The 24,407-nt window shown below is 49.5% G+C and overlaps 1 protein-coding gene and 1 long non-coding RNA gene across 13 annotated transcripts; both read left to right on the top strand.

Moving 5' to 3' along the window:
• The first annotated feature begins 13,382 nt into the window (after positions 1 to 13,382).
• Positions 13,383 to 17,775, top strand: LOC120691204 (7-methyl-GTP pyrophosphatase-like). Of its 3 annotated transcripts, XM_039974222.1 has the most exons (9): positions 13,384 to 13,571; positions 13,674 to 13,745; positions 13,868 to 13,942; positions 14,345 to 14,437; positions 15,822 to 15,891; positions 15,975 to 16,066; positions 16,951 to 16,992; positions 17,269 to 17,349; positions 17,448 to 17,775. In XM_039974222.1, exons 1-9 carry the CDS (start codon positions 13,548 to 13,550, stop codon positions 17,526 to 17,528), a joined length of 630 nt encoding a protein of 209 aa, XP_039830156.1. In that variant the 5' UTR covers positions 13,384 to 13,547; the 3' UTR covers positions 17,529 to 17,775. The 3 variants fall into 3 exon arrangements, with proteins under 3 accessions (XP_039830155.1, XP_039830156.1, XP_039830157.1); XM_039974223.1 differs by lacking the exon at positions 16,951 to 16,992; XM_039974221.1 differs by lacking the exons at positions 15,822 to 15,891; positions 15,975 to 16,066; positions 16,951 to 16,992; positions 17,269 to 17,349; positions 17,448 to 17,775 and adding exons at positions 14,788 to 14,929; positions 14,982 to 15,314 and having other exon boundaries at positions 13,383 to 13,571.
• A 521-nt stretch (positions 17,776 to 18,296) lies between these two features.
• LOC120689821 lies at positions 18,297 to 24,186 on the top strand. 10 transcript variants are annotated; one of them, XR_005681451.1, is made up of 5 exons: positions 18,333 to 18,566; positions 19,936 to 20,079; positions 22,224 to 22,335; positions 22,484 to 22,608; positions 23,559 to 24,186. It is a non-coding gene; the product is annotated as an uncharacterized LOC120689821 (long non-coding RNA). The 10 variants fall into 10 exon arrangements; XR_005681449.1 differs by having other exon boundaries at positions 18,335 to 18,566; positions 19,921 to 20,079; XR_005681448.1 differs by having other exon boundaries at positions 18,297 to 18,566; positions 19,936 to 22,335.
• The last annotated feature ends 221 nt before the right edge of the window (positions 24,187 to 24,407 follow it).

The raw sequence follows: 24,407 nt of genomic DNA, 5'->3' as shown, positions 1-24,407 counted from the left end.
TCACGTCTATCCCCTTGGACTTTAGTACTACTAAATCTGCTAAAAATTCTACCCCACTTAAATTGATCCTTACCCGTAGACAACCTAGTTGACACTTGATGTCACCTCCAAGCATCCAGGTTATTAGGGGTGTTTTTAGTAGTACTGTAGGTATTTTGTGCTTTTCCACGAAACTCGAGGATATGAATGAGTGTGATGCTCCAGAATCAAATAATACTGTTGCAAGGGCTGAGCTGGCTAGGTACTCACTGAGTACTACGCCCTGAGCTCCTTGAGCCTCCTGTGCGTTGATGTGGTTGACGCGGGCTCGTCCAAATGTCTGCTGGGGCTACCTCATCTGCTGACTGTTGTTGTTGGCGTTGCTGTTGTTGCGGATGGGCACTCGGTTGGCACCGGTCAGGACTGGCTTTGGTCCGTTCACCGTGTTGGAGAAGGCTGACGTATCGGGCTTGTTCTTGGCATAGGGGCAGTCGGCGATGAAATGTCCCGTCTCTCGGCAGTTGATGCAGGCCCTCACATTGCTGTTGTTGGTGGTGACCTGGCTTGCATTACTTTGCGGGGCTCTCATGGTGTTCTGGCTTCTGGGCTGGGTGTTAGGAGCCCGTGGTCCTGTCACTTGAGACTGAGTTCTGTACTGCATTGGGGCTTGGGACCTTGGTGCGTTGTAGCTGAAGCTTCTGGGCTTCTGGAGACGATCCTGCTGGCGAGACTTGCTCTCCAGGAACTTGCGCTTGTTATCCTTTCTTTCATCAATCTTGGCATTCTCTGTGAGGATTGCCTTGTTCATCAGAGTGTTGAAATCAGGATAGATCTGAGGGGTGAGCAGGGTCCTGAGTTCTGGGTTTAGTCTCTTCTTGAACATATCCTGCCTCTTCTCGTCGTCGTTCACTTCTTCTGGTGCATAGCGAGCCAGCTCCATAAACTGGTGAGTATACTCTTCCACCGACATACTCCCTTGCTGAAGTGCGCGGAATTCATCCGCCTTGCGCTTCATGGTGGCCGAGGGGATATGGTAGCGGCGAAACTCCTTCACGAATTCATTCCAAGTGATGGTGGAGGCATCCTTGGCAGCAGCGCAGTAATTCTCCCACCAGGCTAAGGCAGACCCGGTGAGTTGGTGGGTTGCTAGAAGAACCTTGTCCCGAAACTGGCACTCGAATGGCTCGAGCTTTCTCTGAATCACATGAAGCCAGTCGTCTGCATCCAGGGGGTTGCTGGATCCAGCAAAGGTGGGTGGCTTGGTCCTCAGAAAAGCCGTAAGCTTGTCATTAAAGGTCTGCTCTCATGGCCGCTTGTTTATGAGAGCATTGGCCAGTGTCTCCAGTATGAGAGTCTGGTTGTGGATTATCTGTACCAGGTCCGTGAAGGGTGGTGGTGGTGGTGGTAGTGGCGCATCATCATTTTCTCCTCTGCCCTGGCTCACTTCTTGTTCTACGGGCGGAGAGTTTTGCTCAAGAGGCGGTGCTCCTACATCAGCGGCTGGAGGGATCCGGTTGCGGGAGGCCCTCGTGACGCTCCGGGAAACCATCTGTAGATCGAGTGGATTGGGACTAAGATTAGGTGATGTTTAAGTTGTTTAATTCGTATTTTTGAAAAGGCAGTATCTACCTTCTGTCGATAAGCACACAACTAACAAGCACACAACATACCAAACAACAAGCACAAACAATTTTATTACTGCAAGGGAGGGTACCACACGGGGCAAGGCCAAACGCGTACTACATGTCCGGGTACACAACTTCAAAAGAAAGGGGGCACAAATTTTCTTCGGACCACACGGCTTCATCCCTTGACGGTCGCTAGCACTTTAAGCAAACTCATTGGCTTGAGTGGGTTCTTCCCTTGGAAGAGAACTCACGTCTTCCAGGGGAATGAGCGGTCCTTGCTCGCCGTCCTCTAGATCTCCATTTTCCCTGGGTTGTGTAGTGGCTTCTCTTGCGGCGGCGGCCGTAGACCTTCCAGGGTTCTCGGGTGGGGCTTGTGGGTTTCCCAAGAGTGGTCCCCATCCTATGACGGGCGTTCCGAGCAGAACATGGTCTCCTCCTATTGCCGGGACTGGGGTTCCACTTCTAGCCCATTCCTACATACGCCGGTCCCGGGCTTGCCTGAGGTTCTCCTGAGCAACTGCTTCACTGCTGACCGCGGCTGCGGCTCTTGCCTCGGCTTGGACTGCTTGGATCTGTTGCAGTCTTACCGCGAGCTCTGCTTGCTCTGCTCGATGGGTCTGTTCCCTCAGCAAGTTGGCTTGCTCGTCAAAGAGCTGATCCAAGGAGGCTAGGTAGGTAGCCACTTGGTACATGAGGCCTTCTTCATGGCGGCGCCGTTCCAGGCTTCTCATTCGAGCTTCCCAAACTGGGGTTCTGATGGCCGGTGGAAAGTACCTCATTGGTGTGGGGGCGAGGTGTCTTTCAAAAATCCGGCACAGGTAACGGAGTGCTTTCCTGACAGCTAAGGGATAGGTGTCCTGGTGCCTAAACCCTGTAGCGGTCACTCGCCATGGCTGGATGTCGGGGTAGCGGTCACTTCTGGCGATGACTAGGATCACCATGCAGCGGAGAGTGCCATGATGCTCGTACTCTCTGCTGTAGTACCTTGGGCGTTCCGTGACGCCAAGGCTTTCCAGGGCGTTGATCAAGAGGCTGGGGAAGCTAGGTGCAGCTTGGCAATTGCCCTGGGTCCATCCTTCCTCAGCCATCTGAAAACAAGGATAGGGTGAATAAACTTGCACAATTATTTGGGGTACACAAGGAAGTAGATGATATTTATTTTTGCAACATGGTGGGATACAGACTTCATGGATACACAATTATTAGGGCAAAGGTTCTAGCTTGGGGTACTACTCCTATCATGGGGATTCTTCCTCGATCCTAAGGGGGCGCTTCTTCAGTGGGAGATACTGATCCATCATGTCATCTTCGGTCTGAGTACCTTTATCCCAGTGGGTTTCTTCGGGTTCTTCCTCCTCAGTCTGAGTGCCTATGTCCCAATGGGTTTCTTCGGGTTCTTCTTCTTCCTCTATCCACCCACCTATTCCTCTACGAACCTCGTATTGTTGCATTCGAGCTTGGAGAGCGGCTAGGGAATTCTCGGCACGTGCGGTCCTTGTCCGTTGTTCTTCCAGTTCTGCTTCACATTCTTGCATTTGGACCTGAAGCGTCCCCTCATAAGAGAGAACCTAAATGTGATACAAACATCAGTCCCAGGAGGCTGATGCCACATTTATTACATCAGATGGTTCATTACTGTACAAACCTCCGAGGAGTACACTCGATATAGATGATAATAATAAATAATCAAGCTACGATATAACACCAGAGCGCGACCCACATGGGATCTAGCTCGGGTTTAGAGTACTGCGCCAGCGAAAACATCTCGAACAGGGCCGGTTCCACAAGCAAGGTTGGGTGTAGAACGATAACCCTACTCAGCGTCGTCTGGTACGAAGTCTAGGTCTTCTTCTGTAAAAAGTAAGAATGGGGTGAGTACAAACGTACTCAGCAAGTCCAACCACACCCACGGAGGGGGTTATATCAGAATAACATGCTCAGGTAAAACAAGAATAAGGTTATGGTTTAATTTGCGGAAAGCTAAATTTTATGCAAGGGTTCGTTTAGCCGAAAATATTTCAGAAACCAGTTTTTTGTATTGAGTAACACGGAGTTCAAGTTTTAAACTGCTACCGGACTCCCCGTCCGTCGTAGCACACGGCACAACTGCCGGACACAATTCCAAAACAACTCACGCTAGCCCAACCCAAGGTAAACACTAGTTGTGAGACCACACCGTAACTCGCCCAGTACCGTGGGCACGGCTATTCGAATAGATTCTTAACTCTGCAGAGGTGTGCAACTTTACCCACAAGTGGGGTACCACAACACGATCACCTTAGTGTCGGTGCAGATCCCAACAAAGCCATTACCCACCTTAGCTAGACCTGACTAGCCATCACGGGATGCACCAAGGGGTCATCGACCTTTCACCTAGGTTTAACTAGGGCATAAGTCACTCGGGGCTTATCCCTTCTCCTTATTCACCAGTTGCTCTCAGCTCTCCTGATGGCTATCAGACTAACTAGTGGGATTTATGCTAAGTCGTTGCCCATACAACGGTCGAGTGGTTTGCACGAAAGTGGAGTTAGGTGAGATGTAACACCAACTCGGTCCTTAGTTGTGACAAGATGGATATCTCCCTTCCTTGCCCTGCCACACCGGCACGAGCACACCAAACGGCAAATCACACTGAAATGCCATCCATCCCGTCTAGACTCATCTTTTGAAAAATCCACTTTTATCCCTTCCCACATACTCACACATTTTCTGTATAAAACAAGTTGTATTGTGTAAAAGATCCTAAATGTTCTAGCAGCGATTAACGTCCAAAAAACTTAGACATTAGTCTAGGTGGTCAAGGAATAGTTATAACAAATCAAGGGGTGGCTATCCAACCGTGTTTTCAGCAGGCAAAACATATGCAATTTTGTAAAATAGGCCAATAGGTTGTGTTTATAAAAACTAGGACAAAACATGCATCAAAGGGGCGGGATTGAACTTGTCGTCTTCGTAGCCTTCGGGGAGGTCTTGTCCTTCGGGTTCGGGGTCGCAGAACTGCTCCTCGTTTGCTTGCTCGCAGTACTGCTCGTCAACGGGCTCTCCTTCGTTCGCACTGTTGTCTACGACGCACACAAACAAGCACTCAATCAAGACAAAGAAACAAAAGCTTTATCGCTGAGCTCATAATTAAGATATGGAGTTTGGAGTAATATTGCTAGATGATTTCCTAATGGCTTGGCCAAAACTACATTATGAGAGGCGTGGTAAAGTTTCGGGTCGATCGGAGATGTTTTGGCGCATGAAATGATAGGTCAGAGGGTTAAATAAGGGTCTAGGGACCTAATTGAAATTAATCTTGAGAATGCAGGGGCCTGTTTGTAATTTTTGGAAACATCTGGGTTATTCAGGGAGGGTCAGGGGTCTTTTTGGGATTAAGTTTTTTACTAGAGAGGGGTTTATTTGCGAACGTATTAAAGGGTGGGGTGTTTCTGTAAAAAGGCCATAAGAGTGGAGGGTTTCCTTAACAAATAAAGGGGAGGCTAGGGGGTTTTAGGCAAAAAGCCCTCTCTTCTTCCTCCCCCTCGCACTGGGAAATAGGGGAGGCGTAGGGGGGGCGCCGGCGGCTCTGGGATCCGACGTCCCAGGTCACGGCGGCGGCCGGAGAGGAGGGGGAAAGGGGCAGCGGGGTGCAGGGGTTCGATTCCCCCTCTCACCTTGGCCTGAAGCGCGGCGAGGAGGCGGAGCAGCGGGAGCAGGCGGTGGTGGTGCTAGGCGGTTCCAGTGGCGGCGCTAGGGAGCTCATAGAGAAGAGGCACGGGGTTGTGTAGCTCGGAGTAGGGGTCGTGGAGCTCGGGGGTGCCCCTCGGCCCCTTTTTATAGGCGGTCAAGGCGATGGAGGTGGGAGCAGGGCGGTGGTGGCGGTCGGCGGGCACCGCGGGGCGCCTTAATGGTGTCCGGCATCGCGACGCGACGGCGCGGGCGGCGAGGCTCGCACAGGTGATGCGACTCCTCGGGCAGGCGGGCGTGGGGTAGGCGGCGCTATGCCAAAGTCGCCGGTGTTGTGCGTGCACAGGGCGATGGCGCGTGCGGCGAGGCGGGATGGGACGCGTCGGACAGGCGGCGACCGGCGCAGGCGGGGCTGTGCGGGCGTCAACGACGGGCGGTGTGTGTGCGTGCAGGCGGGCCGGTGCCGTGGCTCGGTGCGCCGCGGCACCGCGAGCGCGTGCACGCGCACGCGCACGCGTGCGCACGGCCGGCCCGGGCGTGAGGTCGGGGAGCAGGGCCGGTCGGCGTTCGCGTGGGTGGTGTGCGTGAGGAGCGGCGTGGTGCGGCATCGTGGTGTGCGCGGCGAGCGCGTGCGCGGGGCCGAGAGCGTGGGCGAGCGGGCGGCCGGTGCGCGAGCTGAGCAAGGGAAAGGCGCGGGCACGCGGGCAGGGAGCGGCTCGGGTGCAGCGGGGGCGCGGGCCAGAGGGAGGGGAGGCGCGTGTGGGAGGGGGTAGGCCGGGAGCGGGGAGCGGCTCGGGCGGAGCGCGCGGTGGCGAGCTGCACGGCAGCGTGTGCGGGGAGGAGAGAGGAAGGAGGGAAGGGGAGGGAAAGAAAAAGAAAAAAAGAAATGGAAAAAAGAAAAAAATAGGAAAAGGGAAACAGGAAAAGAAACAGGCGCGCGCCAGCGGGATTCGCGGCGGCCGCTGTGACAATGTCGCGTGCGCTTGCGGACGAGGCTACAGGAAAAAGGTCGGGGTCGGGAATCGGACGTTAGGAACGGAGAGAGGGATTCCGGGAAAGGGCTCGGGTTTTAAGAGTATTTTGACCTCAACGATAAAAAGTTTTGCAAATAATTATTTTAGCGTGTGATTTGTTTTTGATGGATTTTCGGGATGTCACAGGGGCCCCCATTTACAGTGATCTAGCGTTGTGCCTTTGCACCGTCGGGGCGCAAATCATCCTTGTCAGTCGTCGGGCCCACTCAGTCGGTCGGGAGTGGGTGAGCTTGATCCTGGCGATCTTCTGGCGCAAGGAATGATCCTGGCGATTTACTTGAGCGGTGTGTCCCCCTGGCGCTGTCCCATCTTGGCTCAGTCGGGGCGGCGCGACCACCCGGTCGATCACTCGGGGGTCTCCTTCGGTATTGTCCGCCGGAGCCTGGGTTTCTTACCTGGGGGGCTATCTTGCGTAGCTCTGTCACCAGACGGCGCGCCTGGTGAGGGGTGTCTTACCGAGGCCTGGCTGGGGGCATCCGGTCATGATCACTTGCGTATGGAGTGGCGTGCAGAGGCGGCCATCATTACTGTGAGGGGAGACAGCGTCTGTGGACGCCCCTCCCGTTGTGTCAAGGGGCCCGCGCGAGCGGCGCTGTCCCCTTGTCAGGGAGGCCTGCTGGCTTGGCCCGTGGCGCAAGATAGGGGGATCCGGCGCCTTGGGGCTCGCATGAAGGCTGTCTTGGCCGGCACGACTGTCAGGGGGCGCGGCGCCCTTAGAGCGCACGTCTCGAGCCACCAGCCCGGCCTTGGCCCAGGTCGCTAGGTCGGGGGGCCACCACGTGTCTGGGAGGTCGGGCTCCCAGACCCGTTCTCTTAGCAGCGAATGTAGTCCCCAACGCGGCTTATCGGGCCGTCCCGTCCTTGGCCCAATAAGTCTGCTGGGCCTTGCGTCGCATAAGTTGGGCCCGCTAGGGACCCCTGGTTTATTCCCCCGTCACTACTACACAAAACATTTGTAGAGGCGGATAAAAACATATTTTTAGGGGCGGATGCCACACCCGCCTCTAGTTTTCGCTGCTAAAAATACCATTTTTATGGATGGGTAAAGCGCTAGCTCCTAAAAATGATTTTTAGGGGCGGATCATGGGCTCACCCGTCCCTACTAATCATTTTTTGAAACATGAAAAATTAGGAAAAATGCAAAAGTAGCAAAATCAAAATAAAAAAAATCTCTGCTAACCGGCCACCACCAGAAGCCCCTATCCTACCGAGATAGGATTTTTTTGACGATATATGCACACGTGCGTAAATCGGGATTCGAACCGCCTGCCTCATGCCTCGCGTGAACCTTCCTAACCATATTTTTAGCATAAACCTATTGTGATCTATAGAACTAGAAAAAAATATCAAAACCATATTTTTCATTCACAAATTAAATTATTTTTTGGCAAATAGAATATGGATAGATGCTGAATAAGTTAGTATATAAAATAAATAAATTATTTCTCACACTAACTAATCAATCACAAGAATGAAATCTAAAATAGAAACAAATAAAAAGATGGATATAGAATGAATGGGTGAAAATAGGTATGCAATAAGAAATAAAAGGAAAAAACATTAGATAGGAGATAATGATAAAATCAAATAAAATACAATATCAATAAAAGAAGAGAATAGAGAAACATCAAATAATAATGGAAAGATGCATGTCAATGTTGCGAAACATGTAGTTAAAAAGGAATTTAAGATCAGAAGAAAAGTATAAGAAAATGAAAATAAAAAAGGAATTAAAAGGATAAATAAATAAAATGAAAAGAAAATCAAAGGAGGAAGAATGAATGGAAAATTTTGAAAGAAATAAAAAAAGAAAAGGAAAAATAATCACTATATGGGCGCACGTAGCTAGCCTCTAAAAGGAGCTAGTGGCCAAATCCAATTCCATCTCGTGTACGTCTTCTACTTATATGGGCCTAAAATTATAATGGGCTGAATCAATAATTAGCATGCGCTTCTGGTTGGTGCTGCTTGAGGCGACGCCAGCGCACGCGCGATGCATAGCCGTGGCGAGCAGCCGGGGGATCCTATGCATCTCGTGGAAGATGGTTAATCAAATCATCTATAAAACCCATTAAGACCCAGTTGATGTTTAACTAGTATTTCGAAAATATTGAACTAGTATTTTGAAAATGTTGAAACTCAAGATACTCAACATTTTTCCCACATCTTCTTCTCCGGTGCCGGCGAGTGCCGGCAACAACGCCAGAGCTCCGGCGGGCTCACACAGCAGCAAGAAGGCTGGCGGCGCGTGGCGCCTCATCGGTCCCACCGGCGGCGGCGCTCTCGCGCGGGGCAAGGCGAGCCAGGAGCAGGCCGCGGAGGCGGCGGCGCAGGAGCGAGTCGCGCGGCGCGCGGGCACGGCCGGCGGGCGAGCGCGCGGGGGAGCCGGCGGTGCGTCAGGGGGCAAGAGCGGCGGTGCAGGGGAGCCGCCGCGGCGGCGCAAAGGAGCGAGGCGGAGCGCGCTGTCGGAGTGAAGGAGCAGGGTGGCGGAGCACCGGAGGAAGGGGCGACAGCGCGCCAGAGGCAGTGGCAGAGGTGGAGGAGGTCGGCGGCGGCGGCGGGTGTAGGAGGCAGGAGAGTGTGTGTTAGGATTATGAAAATCTAATGGTGTGAGTTATTTGCACGAATCTCAAACAATGGAAGATGGATAAGAAAAAAACTTCCGGAAGATATATAGGATTGGCGCGAGCAGTCGGGGGATCCTATGCATCTCGTGGAAGATGGTTAATCAAATCATCTATAAAGCCCATTAAGACCCAGTTGATGTTGAACTAGTATTTCGAAAATATTGAACTAGTATTTTGAAAATGTTGAAACAATATTTTGAAAATGTTGAAACTCAAGATACTCAACATTTTTCCCACATCTTCTTCTCCGGTGCCGGCGAGTGCCGGCAACAACGCCAGAGCTCCGGCGGGCTCACACAACAGCATGAAGGCTGGCGGCGCGTGGCGCCTCATCGGTCCCACCGGCGGCGGCGCTCTCGCGCGGGGCAAGGCGAGCCAGGAGCAGGCCGCGGAGGCGGCGGCGCAGGAGCGAGTTGCGCGGCGCGCGGGCACGGCCGGCGGGCGAGCGCGCGGGGGAGCCGGCGGTGCGTCAGGGGGCAAGAGCGGCGGTGCAGGGGAGCCGCCGCGGCGGCGCAAAGGAGCGAGGCGGAGCGCGCTGTCGGAGTGAAGGAGCAGGGTGGCGGAGCACCGGAGGAAGGGGCGACAGCGCGCCGGAGGCAGTGGCAGAGGTGGAGGAGGTCAGCGGCGGCGGCGGGTGTAGGAGGCAGGAGAGTGTGTGTTAGGATTATGAAAATCTAATGGTGTGAGTTATTTGCACGAATCTCAAACAATGGAAGATGGATAATAAAAAAACTTCCGGAAGATATATAGGATTGGCGCGAGCAGTCGGGGGATCCTATGCATCTCGTGGAAGATGGTTAATCAAATCATCTATAAAGCCCATTAAGACCCAGTTGATGTTGAACTAGTATTTCGAAAATATTGAACTAGTATTTTGAAAATGTTGAAACAATATTTTGAAAATGTTGAAACTCAAGATACTCAACATTTTTCCCACATCTTCTTCTCCGGTGCCGGCGAGTGCCGGCAACAACGCCAGAGCTCCGGCGGGCTCACACAACAGCATGAAGGCCGGCGGCGCGTGGAGCCTCATCGGCCCCACCGGCGGCGGCGCTCTCGCGCGGGGCAAGGCGCGCCAGGAGCAGGCCGCGGAGGTGGCGGCGCAGGAGCGAGTCGCGCGGCGCGCGGGCACGGCCGGCGGGCGAGCGCGCGGGGGAGCCGGCGGTGCGTCAGGGGCAACGGCGGAGGTGCAGGGGAGCCGCCGCGGCGGCGCAAAGGAGTGAGGCAGTGCGCGCTGTCGGAGTGAAGGAGCAGGGTGGCGGAGCACCGGAGGAAGGGGCGACAGCGCGCCGGAGGCAGTGGCAGAGGTGGAGGAGGTCGGTGGCGGCGGCGGGTGTAGGAGGCAGGAGAGTGTGTGTTAGGATTATGAAAATCTAATGGTGTGAGTTATTTGCACGAATCTCAAACAATGGAAGATGGATAAGAAAAAAACTTCCGGAAGATATATAGGATTGGCGCGAGCAGTCGGGGGATCCTATGCATCTCGTGGAAGATGGTTAATCAAATCATCTATAAAGCCCATTAAGACCCAGTTGATGTTGAACTAGTATTTCGAAAATATTGAACTAGTATTTTGAAAATGTTGAAACAATATTTTGAAAATGTTGAAACTCAAGATACTCAATATTTTTCCCACATCTTCTTCTCCGGTGCCGGCGAGTGCCGGCAACAACGCCAGAGCTCCGGCGGGCTCAAACAGCAGCATGAAGGCCGGCGGCGCGTGTAGCCTCGTCGGCCCCACCAGCGGCGGCGCTCTCACGCGGGGCAAGGCGCGCCAGGAGCAGGCCGCGGAGGCGGCGGCGCAGGAGCGAGTCGCGCGGCGCGCGGGCATGGCCGGCGGGCGAGCGCGCGGGGGAGCCGGCGGTGCGTAAGGGGGCAAGGGCGACGGTGCAGGGGAGCCGCCGCGGCGGCGCAAAGGAGCGAGGCGGAGCGCGCTGTCGGAGTGAAGGAGCAGGGTGGCGGAGCACCGGAGGAAGGGGCGACAGCGCGCCGGAGGCAGTGGCAGAGGTGGAGGAGGTCGATGGCGGCGGTGGGTGTAGGAGGCAGGAGAGTGTGTGTTAGGATTATGAAAATCTAATGGTGTGAGTTATTTGCACGAATCTCAAACAATGGAAGATGGATAAGAAAAAAACTTCCGGAAGATATATAGGATTGGCGCGAGCAGTCGGGGGATCCTATGCATCTCGTGGAAGATGGTTAATCAAATCATCTATAAAGCCCATTAAGACCTAGTTGATGTTGAACTAGTATTTCGAAAATATTGAACTAGTATTTTGAAAATATTGAAACAATATTTTGAAAATGTTGAAACTCAAGATACTCAACATTTTTCCCACATCTTCTTCTCCGGTGCCGGCGAGTGCCGGCAACAACGCCAGAGATCCGGCGGGCTCACACAGCAGCATGAAGGGCGGCGGCGCGTGGAGCCTCGTCGGCCCCACCGGCGGCGGCGCTCTCGTGCGGGGCAAGGCGCGCCAGGAGCAGGCCGCGGAGGCGGCGGCGCAGGAGCGAGTCGCGCGGCACGCGGGCACGGCCTGCGGGCGAGCGCGCGGGGGAGCCGGCGGTGCGTCAGGGGGCAAGGGCGGCGGTGCAGGGGAGCCGCCGCGGCGGCGCAAAGGAGCGAGGCAGAGCGCGCTGTCGGAGTGAAGGAGCAGGGTGGCGGAGCACCGGAGGAAGGGGCGACAGCGCGCCGGAGGCAGTGGCAGAGGTGGAGGAGGTCGGCGGCGGCGGCGGATGTAGGAGGCAGGAGAGTGTGTGTTAGGATTATGAAAATCTAATGGTGTGAGTTATTTGCACGAATCTCAAACAATGGAGGATGGATAAGAAAAAAACTTCCGGAAGATATATAGGATTGGCGCGAGCAGTCGGGGGATCCTATGCATCTCGTGGAAGATGGTTAATCAAATCATCTATAAAGCCCATTAAGACCCAGTTGATGTTGAACTAGTATTTCGAAAATATTGAACTAGTATTTTGAAAATGTTGAAACAATATTTTGAAAATATTGAAACTCAAGATACTCAATATTTTTTCCACATCTTCTTCTCCGGTGCCGGCGAGTGCCGGCAACAACACCAGAGCTTCTGCGGGCTCACACAGTAGCATGAAGGCCGGCGACGCGTGGAGCCTCGTCGGCCCCACCGACGGCGGCGCTCTCGCGCGGGGCAAGGCGCGCCAGGAGCAGGCCGCGGAGGCGGCGGTGCAGGAGCGAGTCGCGCGGCGCGCGGGCACGGCCGGCGGCGCGAGCGCACGGGGGAGCCGGCGGGCGCACGGGGGAGCCGGCGGTGCGTCAGGGGGCAAGGGCGGCGGTGCAGGGGAGCCGCCGCGGCGGCGCAAAGGAGCGAGGCAGAGCGCGCTGTCGGAGTGAAGGAGCAGGGTGGCGGAGCACCGGAGGAAGCGGCGACAGCGCGCCGGAGGCAGTGGCAGAGGTAGAGGAGGTCGGCGGCGGCGGCGGGTGTAGGAGGCAGGAGAGTGTGTGTTAGGATTATGAAAATCTAATGGTGTGAGTTATTTGCACGAATCTCAAACAATGGAAGATGGATAAGAAAAAAACTTCCGGAAGATATATAGGATTGGCGCGAGCAGTCGGGGGATCCTATGCATCTCGTGGAAGATGGTTAATCAAATCATCTATAAAGCCCATTAAGACCCAGTTGATGTTGAACTAGTATTTCGAAAATATTGAACTAGTATTTTGAAAATATTGAAACTCAAGATACTCAACATTTTTCCCACATCTTCTTCTCCGGTGCCGGCGAGTGCCGGCAACAACGCCAGAGCTCCGGCGGGCTCACACAACAGCATGAAGGCCGGCGGCGTGTGGAGCCTCGTCGGCCCCACCGGCGGCGGCGCTCTCGCGCGGGGCAAGGCGCGCCAGGAGCAGGCCGCGGAGGCGGCGGCGCAGGAGCGAGTCGCGCGGCGCGCGGGCACGGCCGGCGGGCGAGCGCGCGGGGGAGCCGGCGGTGCGTCAGGGGGCAAGGGCGGCGGTGCAGGGGAGCCGCCGCGGCGGCGCAAAGGAGCGAGCGCGGAGCGCGCTGTCGGAGTGAAGGAGCAGGGTGGCGGAGCACCGGAGGAAGGGGTGACAGCGCGCCGGAGGCAGTGGCAGAGGTGGAGGAGGTCGGCGGCGGCGGCGGGTGTAGGAGGCAGGAGAGTGTGTGTTAGGATTATGAAAATCTAATGGTGTGAGTTATTTGCACGAATCTCAAACAATGGAAAATGGATAAAAAAAAACTTCCGGAAGATATATAGGATTGGCGCGAGCAGTCACACCCACAGCCCGGGTAATTCAGCTTAGGAAAAGGCCTAATAACTTATGGATACGAATTTGGCCTAGAAGCCCATAAACCTAGCCTAGAAGCCCAGCCCACTAGCACCTCTTTGACTGGGCTTCTATACCTAGGGCCCGAGAGGCCAGAAGAGGAACATAGCTCACAAGGACCGTCCACATGCCAATCCTACGGTCCACAGCAGCCGATTCGGGTTCCCCATCGCGAATGACAGACGAGACACCAGGCCCCACTTCGTCTTCCGCTGCTCTAGCGTTTCTTTCCTCCTGCCATCTTGGAGACGGCGGCGAGAAGAAGGGGGTGGACTGGAGTGAGGACTGAAGCATGGCAGCCTCTTCGGCTCTTAGGGTACGCTTGCGCGCTCGTGCAGCGCAGAAATCTCACCTTTTTGCTCTACAGTTCCCGTATTTCCTCTCTAACCTGTCTTACACTGGCGTCGGAACGATGCAGCTAATCCTGGGCTCCTCGTCGGCGTCGCGCCGCCAGATTCTGTCCGAGATGGGATACAAGTTCACACTTCTTGTTGGTTACCTGTGCCCTCTGTGTTTGAGATGTTATGCCTCAGTCGATTCTTCTCCCGCCTCGCACGGTTCAGTTCATTCATTTTCTTTTTCTCGTTTGCCTCCCTTGGGGGGCGGCTTCAGAGTGCGGATATCGACGAGAAGGAGATCAGAAAGGAGAAGCCAGAGGAACTGGTGGTCGCCTTGGCTCATGCGAAAGTAATTCTTGCTCTATTTTGTTCTAGAACTGGATTCCGCTGCTATATATTTTTTTGTGGTTGGTATTAAAGAGGGAAAGCATTTACCCCCACTTCAGAGAAGGGGAGCCTTTTAGGGGATGAGACTGTGAGAGTGTAGCTAGCGAGGCAGCTATATATGCTTTGGGTTTAATAGTGTTTAGTATTTATGATTAGATGAAATGTTTAAGCGCCTAGCACGTTGGCAAATTCCAGCTTTTTGTCAAAGTAACAAGGGTCTTTACATTTAGAATCTGTTATTTGGTTGTGGCTAGTAGTGACCTGCATTTGTCTTTTAGTTATTTTGGGTGTAGATAACGGTTGATTTAAGCAACTGCAATTGGGTTGTCATTGCTTTACTTAGTATATTTCGTCAATGTTGCAGGCGGATGCTATACTTGAGAAGATGAAGAACAATGGGATGATGAAAGAGATTGTTGATTCTCAAGAGACTACTTTGATGATCACTGCTGACCAAGTATGCAGCTTACACATCTTGAAGCGCGCTCTGCTTTATAATCTTTCATGAGCATCATACATCATTTATGTGAATACAGCAGCCAATTTCCACACTGTAGTTATCTACAATCAAAGTGACTGGATGCGTCCAACACTGTCATTCTTGCTGCATTTGAGCTACATAAAATCGTGAATATGCAACCATTATACTTATGAAGGTAGCACCTTCGCAATTTTTTAGGTTCAGCAGCTTCTGGAAATATGGCCCAACTTGCGTGCTTGATTCCTGGTTGATATTTACTTGGCCAATTTTGTTAGGATGCCTGTAAAGTTAAAACTTAAAGCGTGTCTTGCCATCTCTCTTGGAAGGTCCTGGACCATGCAAAATGTGAGGTCTGCTCTGGTGCTGATGAAACCGCAGCTCACATCATGTTTGGGTGCCCGTTTGCGACCTCCTTCTGGGCAGCGCTCCACATCACCATGCCAAGAGAGATGGCAACGACACAGCTATGTGACCTGAGACCACCCTCCCATGTGCCGCCGCAATACTACTCTACAGCTATGTGACCTGAGACCACCCTCCCATGTGCCGCCGCAATACTACTCTACCTTCTTGCTACTGTGCTGTTGGCAGCTTTGGAAACGCCGTAACAACGTCATCTTCCGATCCCAGCAAGACACGCTGCAAACAGTCCTGAGGTCCGCCCGTGAAGACTCTAGACTTTGGGGATGCCGCCTGCCGATTGATCATAGACACATTAGTCTGTCTTGGTGTTCTCTCTTTGAATCGGCAATGTAACATTGATGAAAATTGTAAAACTCTTTGTATTCTGATGGGCCATTCAGGGCCAGAGTAATGAATCAGGTGGGGGATCCCCCCCCCCCCTTGACCTTCAAAACAAAAAGTACAGTAACACCGACCATCAAATAATGTGCATTGTTTCTTAATGAACATTCACATGGGTGATAGAAGATAAGGGATGGTTGTTAGGCTGAACAGTCTTGAAATTAAGGGTGATCAAAGTCAAGAGGTATAAAAGGGTGGTTGTCGAACCATGTTTATGTGCAATGCACTATGTTTGCATTTATTTAATTATATTTGGGCCTTTAAGGAATCACATTGCAGCCAAGAATAACCACTCTCCTGTTTGTGCTTTCCCCACAAATAGGGTGCTAGTATCTGTTGATTCATGGAAATCAAAGTTTTGCTCAGATTGTACTGGACAAACTATGAAACTAGTGACTTGCAACTTTAGAAATTAGTAAATTGGATCGTCAACAACATTCAAGTTGAGAATAATTATAGTTCTGCCACATGCTTGCACATGTTATTACTGTTTAATACAAATATGAGTGCTTGATTGGTTCATTTAACTCTACTTCTCACATTATGCTTTATGGAGGTTGTTGTTGATGATGGAGTGATTAGAGAAAAACCTAGCACTCCAGAAGAGGCACGAAAATTCATCAAAGGTCTGTTATTTATTAGATTCTTTTAGATGCTTTATTGTACTTGTCTGTGCCCTCAAGTCATTTAAAAACGTGTTTTGCTTCAGGGTACTCTGAAAGCCATGCTGCGACAATTGGATCTGTGCTTGTTACAAATGTGAAGACGGGAGCTAGAAGGGAAGGATGGGATAAAGCAGAAGTACTATCTAAATTTCCCTGATGTTTTATAGAATGAGTACATTAGTGTAACGTCCCGCCTCCCCGAGGCCGGGCCCGCTTACATCTGACAGCTTTCTAGGACATAAACTGCCCTCACAGACCAACACATGTCTTTTCTGCACACTTTGTCCTCACTCGTGCGCACCCGGGAATAACTTCCCGGTCGGTCACCCATCCCCAAATTGTTCCGGGCCAAGCACGCTTAACCTCGGAGTTCTTTGGAGACCGACTTCCGGAAAAGAAGTTGCAACTTGTTGGTATGAGTATCCTATTAATCCTATTAAGCCCTAGGCCGGGTTGTCACAATTAGCTTCCTTATGCTTAGATATTAGATTACTTAAACCCCCAACCTTTTCCACCAATCTTTGCATAAGTTTTAGTTATTGTTTAATATGACTTTGTGTAACATCTTGTTAGCTTCCTGCCCAAATCAACCTCATCCTCAACTTCCGTTTCAAGTAAATTTGAAATCTGTAAATCATTAACAGGTTACTTTAATACTTCCTAAAAATTGATGGCCTAACCTAAATTGACCCTTGAACTTATAGGCCCCTTTGCACTGTAATAAAGTTGAGGGCTGAACATGAAAATAAAATTTAGATGTGAGCTCTATTACGAAGTTGAGGGGTGAAGTGAAGGCTGAACATGAACTTTGTTTTTACTCAATTTACTGTATTTGGTTTGATAAATGTTAATCTTCTACACCCTCGTAAGATAATAGATTTGGCATTATATCACCCTTGGTTCAGAGCTATAACTAATTTTGGGTTTAGGTAAATCCTGATTGCCATGTGTATTCCAGTACAATAGAATCATAGTCCTGATGCACCTGTTGATATTTCCACTGTAAATGTTGATGACCAGGTTTATTTCCACAAAATTCCTGATGAAGTTGTGGAGAGTTTGGTAAGTCTGCATTCTGCAACAGTTGATCCACTATTCTGTTTTCCTGTCATCCTGTGCTCTGCAACAGTTTTTTTTTTTGAGAGCGTGCTCTGCAACAGTTGATCAGCTTTGTCGTTGTTAAATATACCTCTTCCTTTGAGCGAGTCACAATGTGATGGAATCTCATTGGAACATGGTTTATGCTGAAAAGTTGTTGGTCTTTTTTCCCTCCATACATAGTCGCTTGGGCATGAGACTCGTCAAATAAACTTTTTTCTTCACTAATGTATGTTTCAGATTGAGGAGGGCAATGTTTTCTATGTTGCTGGTGGTCTCCTAGTAGAGCATCCCCTAACTTCACCTCTCGTGGAAGCCATTGTGAGTTACACATATTCTGATTCCTGGTTGCATACTGAATTTTACATAGTCATTTCAAAGGGATTGCATCACACCTGACGATCGGGACTTTGGTGCAGGTTGGTACAATTGACAGTGTAATGGGGCTACCGAAAGCGCTCACTGAGAAGCTGATCAAGGAATCCCTTTCAGAGCTGTAGCTACAACCCTCCGGACTGAAACTGACTGGTGATGCAGAAAGCATATTGGTGGTGCTGGAAAATCTATTTGGCAAAATCGTAGTGTGCGAATCATGTATTCATCCCACTTTTATGTGATCAGCTACCATGAATGGAATTCTCCCTTAGCTTCCATGACTTTTGGTCTGCCGAATCATACGTTCTGTTTTCGGTTATGTGTTCGGCTGCAAGAATTCCTAATGTCTGGCAGACTGCTCAATTTGGTCCTTGAATTCGTGCAAGGTCGTGCTCTTCAAATGCTTAGGTTGTTATCGTCAAATGCTGTCGTCTCGAGCGATCAATTTTGTTTCTGCACATGCGGCTCCGACGGCGCGTCGGTCTGGAGTAGACCTGGGCATGGGTCACCCGACCCGAACAACCCGACCCAACCCGCCCGAAAAAAACCCGACCCGACCCGACCCGAGCTACGTGGCGGGTGGGTGCGGGTCGTATTTTTTGACCCGCAACAATCAACGGGCCGGGCACGGGCCGTGATTTTTGACTCAAAACCCGACCCAACCCGAAAAACCCGACCCAAAGGCCAAAAAACCCGACCCAACCCGAAAAAAACCCGACCCGACACGCCCGCGCAGGGTGCACGGGCCCACCCGACCCGACCCGGTGATAGGTACGAGTCGGGCACGGGCCGTCCTATGCGACCCGTGATCCGACATTGATCCGACCCGAACCCGACCCGACGTTTGCCCAGGTCTAGTCTGGAGCCGCCGCCGCCGGTGGCCGCGGCGGGAAGCAGTGGACATTTGTCATTTGAGTTCGGTTCACCGCTCCGCGCACAGGCTCCACCAGGCATGTCCGTGCGGGCCCCGTCCATCAGCGGAATAGTCGCGCCCACAGCCCGCGTCCCCGCCTCACCTTTCCCCCTTCCTCGTTCCGGAGGCGGAGGCAAGGGCCAAACCCCAGCCGAGCCTAATCTTCCCCGCCCCAATCAGTCCAGCCATTACCGGCGCGGCGACCCTTGGAGCGGGCAGCGGTGCGATGCGATGATGCGTCCGGCTAAAGGTGCGTCGATTTCGCTCTGTGGAGAGGGGACGGTGCGGCGGGGGACGGTGGCGGGGGTAGGTTAGGGTATCCAAGGAAACCGCCGCTGCCGGTCTGCCGGGGTGGGGTTAGTTCAGGGCATCCAAGGATTACCGGCGCTGCCGGGCCTGCGAAGAACAAAACCAAATCCTGCTAAGCACAGCACTGCACAGCACAGCACAACAGGACCAGGCGACCAGCAATGAGGATTTGATCACGGCTATGACACATCCATTTGTTTGGGGTTTCCATTGATTTCTGCTTATGCAGCACCTTCATTGTATTGGCTAGTGTGCTAGATTGATTAGCGTCAGAAATTTTGTGGATCTACTACTGCGGTAACGAGCTGGTGGCATCAGAAAATATACTCCGTTATTTACTAGGATGGGACCTGACGAATGACCTTTAGTCCTGTAGACCTAGTGATGGTATTTCATGGAACACTATTCATGATCTTTTGGTGCGCTAGGGCGCTTTAAAAGTGACTAGTAGCAGTGCATTGGTTGTGTGTGAAGTAGCTAGTATAGTTGTTTTAGATGTATATGTAATATGCACAACATGATAAAAATTGTATCCAAGCAGCTCGTGCTTGCTTCCCTGTGCCACCGCCCCCCACCCCCCCTCCTGGTAACAACCATCCTTATTGGAATTGAATGAGTATAATGTGGCATGTGGACGATGTTCGTGTTTGTGGACCATTTGAATATAAATTGTGGGAATTATGAATGAACCAGTTGGAAGAACTAGTGACTCCCAGCTACATGTAAAATATATTGTTTCTTGCTCTTCATTATCCCCAATACTGCAAACTAAGGAGCTGAACGCCGACTGTTGTCGTTGAGCTCCTTTTCCTTTTTGCCATAATTATCATATTTTCATATGTTTCGTGGTTATGTGGTCTGAGCTCTCTCAGCTGCCAGTTCAGGATTCATAATACGGTACCAGATGGACTCAGTGAGATAAAGGGCAGATCGCTCTCTAACCTTTGAGCTTCTCCTGTCGAGAATAGATTATGATCATACCAATTTAGTGGGTGAAGCCCTTTACTTGATTGCTCCCTATGCAGGACTCCTTTGCATTCCTTTGTAGTTTTTTAACTGACAAACCTATCAGAGTTCTTAAGACTTCCTTTAGATAGCAAGATGTGACTCCTTACAATTCAAATGGTTGTCAAATGAGTATAATACTTGGATTCTTACAACCATCAGATGCTGTCGTCAACTCCTGTAACAACCATCTGACAGACTAGGATTCTTACACATCTAATCTAGCAGGGTGATGCTTGTATGGTTTCTAACAATTCTGATGCCCCTGTTTTGGCTTTCTGACTGATCAGGTCCTGGTTAAACAGGAGTTGCCCAGGATACATATTTAAACTAATGTAACAGGATGAAGTATCCATCCCAGTGACATCCTGCGTGGACTCTGGAAGGCAATTATCCTTCCCAAATCCCAAGCCAGAAAGTAAACATATATACAAGAGAGGAAAGACAAGGTTTCTTATTTCTTCCTTTCTCTTTCGTCACTTTGGTCGATGGTTTAGTTCAAAGCTTCTTTGTGATAATCAGGAGCGTAGACGTGTTAATGTGAAACTAGCTACATAGAATAGTACTCATAGGAAATGCTAAAGCTATCGAGCTCTTCACTGATAAACTGACATTATTAAGGCCCACAGCTGATCAAGATTCAGAGCAAAAAAACCAATTGGATGATCGTTTAATGCTTTCATTCCACCCGCACAACAACAAATCACAGCTATTGGTTACTGTAGCTATATTGTATCAATTGAAAGGTCAGAGTCGTACTAGAAAAGTTAAACTTTCCTCATACATACAGCTCAAATTCCCTTTCAGCTGCTTTCTCTTTGAAGCTGATGTTGTCCATCTGTCTTGTCATATTCTATTCCCTTAGATTTTTTGGTAAAAAAACTTTGTTAAGTCCACTAGTGACTCAGTTTTGCTTCTGCCCCATTAAAATTAATAAACATTCATTTCAAAATTTGCTAAAAAGTATCTGGCTTCATTTCAAAATGTGCTAAAAAGTATCTGGCATAGTTTAGTTTTATTTTGTTAGATAATCTTGAAAGAAGCCTATGCTAGAAAACATAATGATCCTTACTTTGAATTAGTGAACTCTGTTATCGATTATGAGCTTTGTGGTTGTTCCAAAGCTGACCCCCATGATTATTGCTAGAAATGTTAGCTTAGCTGAGTTGTAAGTGCATCAACCTGGTTTAAAACTTGACTAGCTGCTGCTAGCTAGTTGAAAGTAGCCGGGAGATGATTTGAGCTATCTGAAAAATTTATGTTCTTTCTGCTTGCCTTTTAACCTATCCTTTTTGAGATTTTTGACACTGGAAATGTACTACCTGCCTCTGGAAATGTACACCCCACCTTTATTTATTGTTACGCTTGGAGCTCTCTCAGGATAATTTGCTAAGTTCCATCCAGTTCATACTCTGTGTTCCAGTTTAAGTGATTATTGTAGTTGCAACTTTCTGATCCCCCTGTGCATCAATGTAAAGCACATTTTTTGTTTGAAAACTTAGCAAGTTTTGACTAAAAATTAGTTAATTATGTGTGTGGTTAGTGTTCAAAAGTTCCATTGATAGATCTGTATTCAAAATATTTTGTAAAAAATTAACAATATATTGTAAGAGAAATTGAAGGTCAAAATTGACGTTTGAATGCCTTCTAATACAAAATACACCTTAGATTGACGGATAGAGAAGCTTGTAATATGTTCAACTATTATGCAAATTGGGTCATCGTTATCTTTAGCATGCATAATACTTTCTTGTTTGGACATAGTTGTACCAAATCTACTAATGTATTAGTTTATTCTCTCTGTTGGGATCTAGCATATTAGTGATTGGGCGATCCTGCTGCATTCCTGACTAATTACAATCAATCTTGAACTACATTCAGATTCGAAGTACCTATTCCTTGCCCTGGTGGATCTCTTTTATGATTTAACAAAATAAATGCTTGCAAAATAATTTAACTTATATTTGTTCCGACTGATTTGTTTATTAGTTCAGCTCTCATATTTGGAATCTGAAAACCCGAGGATCTGGTAGTGTTTTCTGTATTATGTTTGATTAAATTCTTAGCAAATTGTTACTGTGACCGACGGAGGAACAGCCCTGTGTTCTGCCTGTTAGTTGTACTGTGATCAATTATATGAATCTAGCGATTCTGCCAGCCTTTTCTGCAGCAGCAGATTTGCAGCTTTTTCATTGTGCTTGGTGCAATTATCAGGTTCACCAACTCCTATGGTGCTAGGATGGGGTCAATGTGCTGAAAGATCATATTAATGTTGCTGCTAGTGCTTGCCATTCGCATGATGCTGCTGCGGAGCTGCTACTCAGTGTAAATAATTTAAATGTTTAGTCAGTCAGTAACGCGCTGTGGTTCATCTAAGCTACATGTCCATTGCGTGCCTAGTTAGCTACATACTTTTGCTCTGTCCTTTGTGGTACTTGGCATAAAGAGTTCCATGTAATTGCCTTTTATGCTTGTCGTGAAAAAGAAAAATGATAATTGATGCTTTGTTCCTGCTGAGTTGTTTGTGGGGCCTTTCATGTAATTCTTTTGTGGAAGCATTGTTATTGATCATTTCTTTTTAACTTGCATATAGTTTCAATCTTGGATGCATGTGCTTCAGCTCATTATTGATGTCTGAAACGTGTCCTTGGATGACATGAAAAAGTGATATCCCTGGGAGTAGAAAAACAGGATGTTTCTCGAAGGTATATTTCTCATAAAGCTTGCAGTTCAGCATAAACTTGTATACATCTGGACCTGTTAAAGCTGAACTGTGCTTTATATACTTCAAGGTCATACTCATATTTCATCATATGGCATAAATGAGATCACTGTTTCAAATGTATTGACCAGGATTTGGTTTGCTGTGGTGTGCTGATGATTGTTCTTGCTGTTGATTTTTGGATGAATTGCTCAAGTGGCTGGCAGCCGAGATGAGGATATGGCAAAATGCTGATCGTCGTTGCCGATAGAGACAGGTGCCTCTTCTCTTTCGTGGACTTTAATTTTTGGCATTTTCCTTTTAAATGCACATCCATCATTATCCAGAATAAATTCCTGCATTAGGAGCCAGCATAAGGTTCTGAACACACCTGATTGCTTTCAATGCCATGCCAGTGAATTAAATGTTCTCGAAATTTCAGCAGGCCATTACGCGTGTGTCATTTTTATTTACTATGTTAATCTTAAAGGCATATCGTTTTTGATACACGATAGTTACTGCTACTATACAAGCCAATTGCAATCAAAATTGACAAAACAAATTGCTGATAGTATTTCTCAGAGAAAAAGAAGGTTGTAACCTGCATGTCATGTCTTTGCTGTTGATACATGATATTTACAGAAGGCTTTTGAGATTTTGAAGAAAGGATAAGGAGGTACCGTGCAGGATGCAAATTTGATGGTTTCTGAGCCAACTGTAGTTGATTGCATTTTCTTTGCATATAATTGATAAAAACATGCACCCTTGATTGATAGGGGAAAGGAGGTGAGCCCTTGTGCGCCCATCAGCACAATTGCACAAAATGCCAGCTACCTGATCAAATAGGTGAACGGTGGTCACACATAGCCAGATTTTAGGAGCACCAGGTCCAGCTGGTAGTGGGGCGCACCAGTGGGAGGAGCATGACACACATATACCCACACCAGGCAAAGTTGCCACATTAGTCCCGGCAGATGCATTCACCGTCGGAACATATTATGTTCCCGCCTTGCCCTTTTAAGGAGTTCTTGATTCTGCAAGATATTTACAAATTGATTTAGTTCTCATGCATGCCCACATTAACCTGTTTCTGATATTTGGCGTTTTCACAATGTTGTCCATCCACCACACCTTCTATTTTTCCAGCAATTAACCAGTATTATTTTTATTATTCATGAGGTGTATTACTGATCACCACTGCTATCTAATTTGTCACTGTTGCATCAGGAATAGCAAAATGAACAGATGAACACGTTTGTGACCTCTGATTGCAAGGGTAAGGTGGCAAGTGGATTGTGTGCAGAGGTCCAACAAGGGAATTCTCTTCGAGTGGTGGGTTAAAGTGGCTTATCTTAATGTGCATCTGATCCTCTCTCGGGCCTGCGACAGCGAGATTCAAATTAAAGTATGACACCTCCTCGATAATGTTCCTGTTTCGCCGCTTTATCCATGAAAAAGCAATGCCTCCTATCTACCACCCAAGAAAGCCTTTGCAAGTGAAATTTCCAACATGGAAGATTCTCTTGTGTGGGGCTGGTAAATAATTTGGCTTGGTTCTGGTCTGTTTTCGGCTAGGCACACTGGTGTCATAATCGAAATGTCACATGAAGGCTGGCAGGTGCGTCTGAATCAAGTCCATCGTTCAGTCTGTGGCCCGGGAGGAGCTAGCTGCTCTACGAAAAGAGAGGGAGAGGGTGGGGGAGAGTGAAAATTTGACTGTGCACGCATGTATCGTTGGTAAAACTTCCTTTGTCGCGACTTGTGTGCCTGCAAACAGTAAAGTGATTGTGCGAATGCTGGAGCATGAATTTTATATATGTATGGCATGAGGACGAAAATCATTTGGTGGCAGAAATGGACCAGCATAGGGTTTGAGGGTGGGCCGCGCGCGCTTGTTTGTTTGTCTGTGCAAGCATAATGGTCCTGAGATTTATTTCTGGTTTTTAATGTGTCATTCTGTTGGCCCATATGCACTCACTGAAGGTCAACTGCAACCTACTGCCAAGTACTAACAAAGATGTAACAAGGATGTGCTGAGGCTGCTCCTCTTTGGATCGGTTTCTGATATACTAGTGC

The sequence above is a fragment of the Panicum virgatum genome, chromosome 9N, assembly GCF_016808335.1.
Source record: "Panicum virgatum strain AP13 chromosome 9N, P.virgatum_v5, whole genome shotgun sequence".
In the NCBI taxonomy this organism is placed as follows: domain Eukaryota; kingdom Viridiplantae; phylum Streptophyta; class Magnoliopsida; order Poales; family Poaceae; genus Panicum; species Panicum virgatum.
The sequence above is the reverse complement of the archived record's forward strand: the minus strand, read 5'-3'. Positions and strand labels throughout refer to the sequence as shown.

What these genes read in the sequence shown, in the direction of transcription:
- LOC120691204 (XM_039974221.1), top strand. Translation starts at nt 13,548, where the DNA reads ATGGCAGCCTCTTCGGCTCTTAGG. An exon ending in TCGCCTTGGCTCATGCGAAA is followed by an intron (nt 13,943 to 14,344) that starts GTAATTCTTGCT and finishes TCAATGTTGCAG; the next exon opens with GCGGATGCTATACTTGAGAA. An exon ending in GATGGCAACGACACAGCTAT is followed by an intron (nt 14,930 to 14,981) that starts GTGACCTGAGAC and finishes CTCTACAGCTAT; the next exon opens with GTGACCTGAGACCACCCTCC.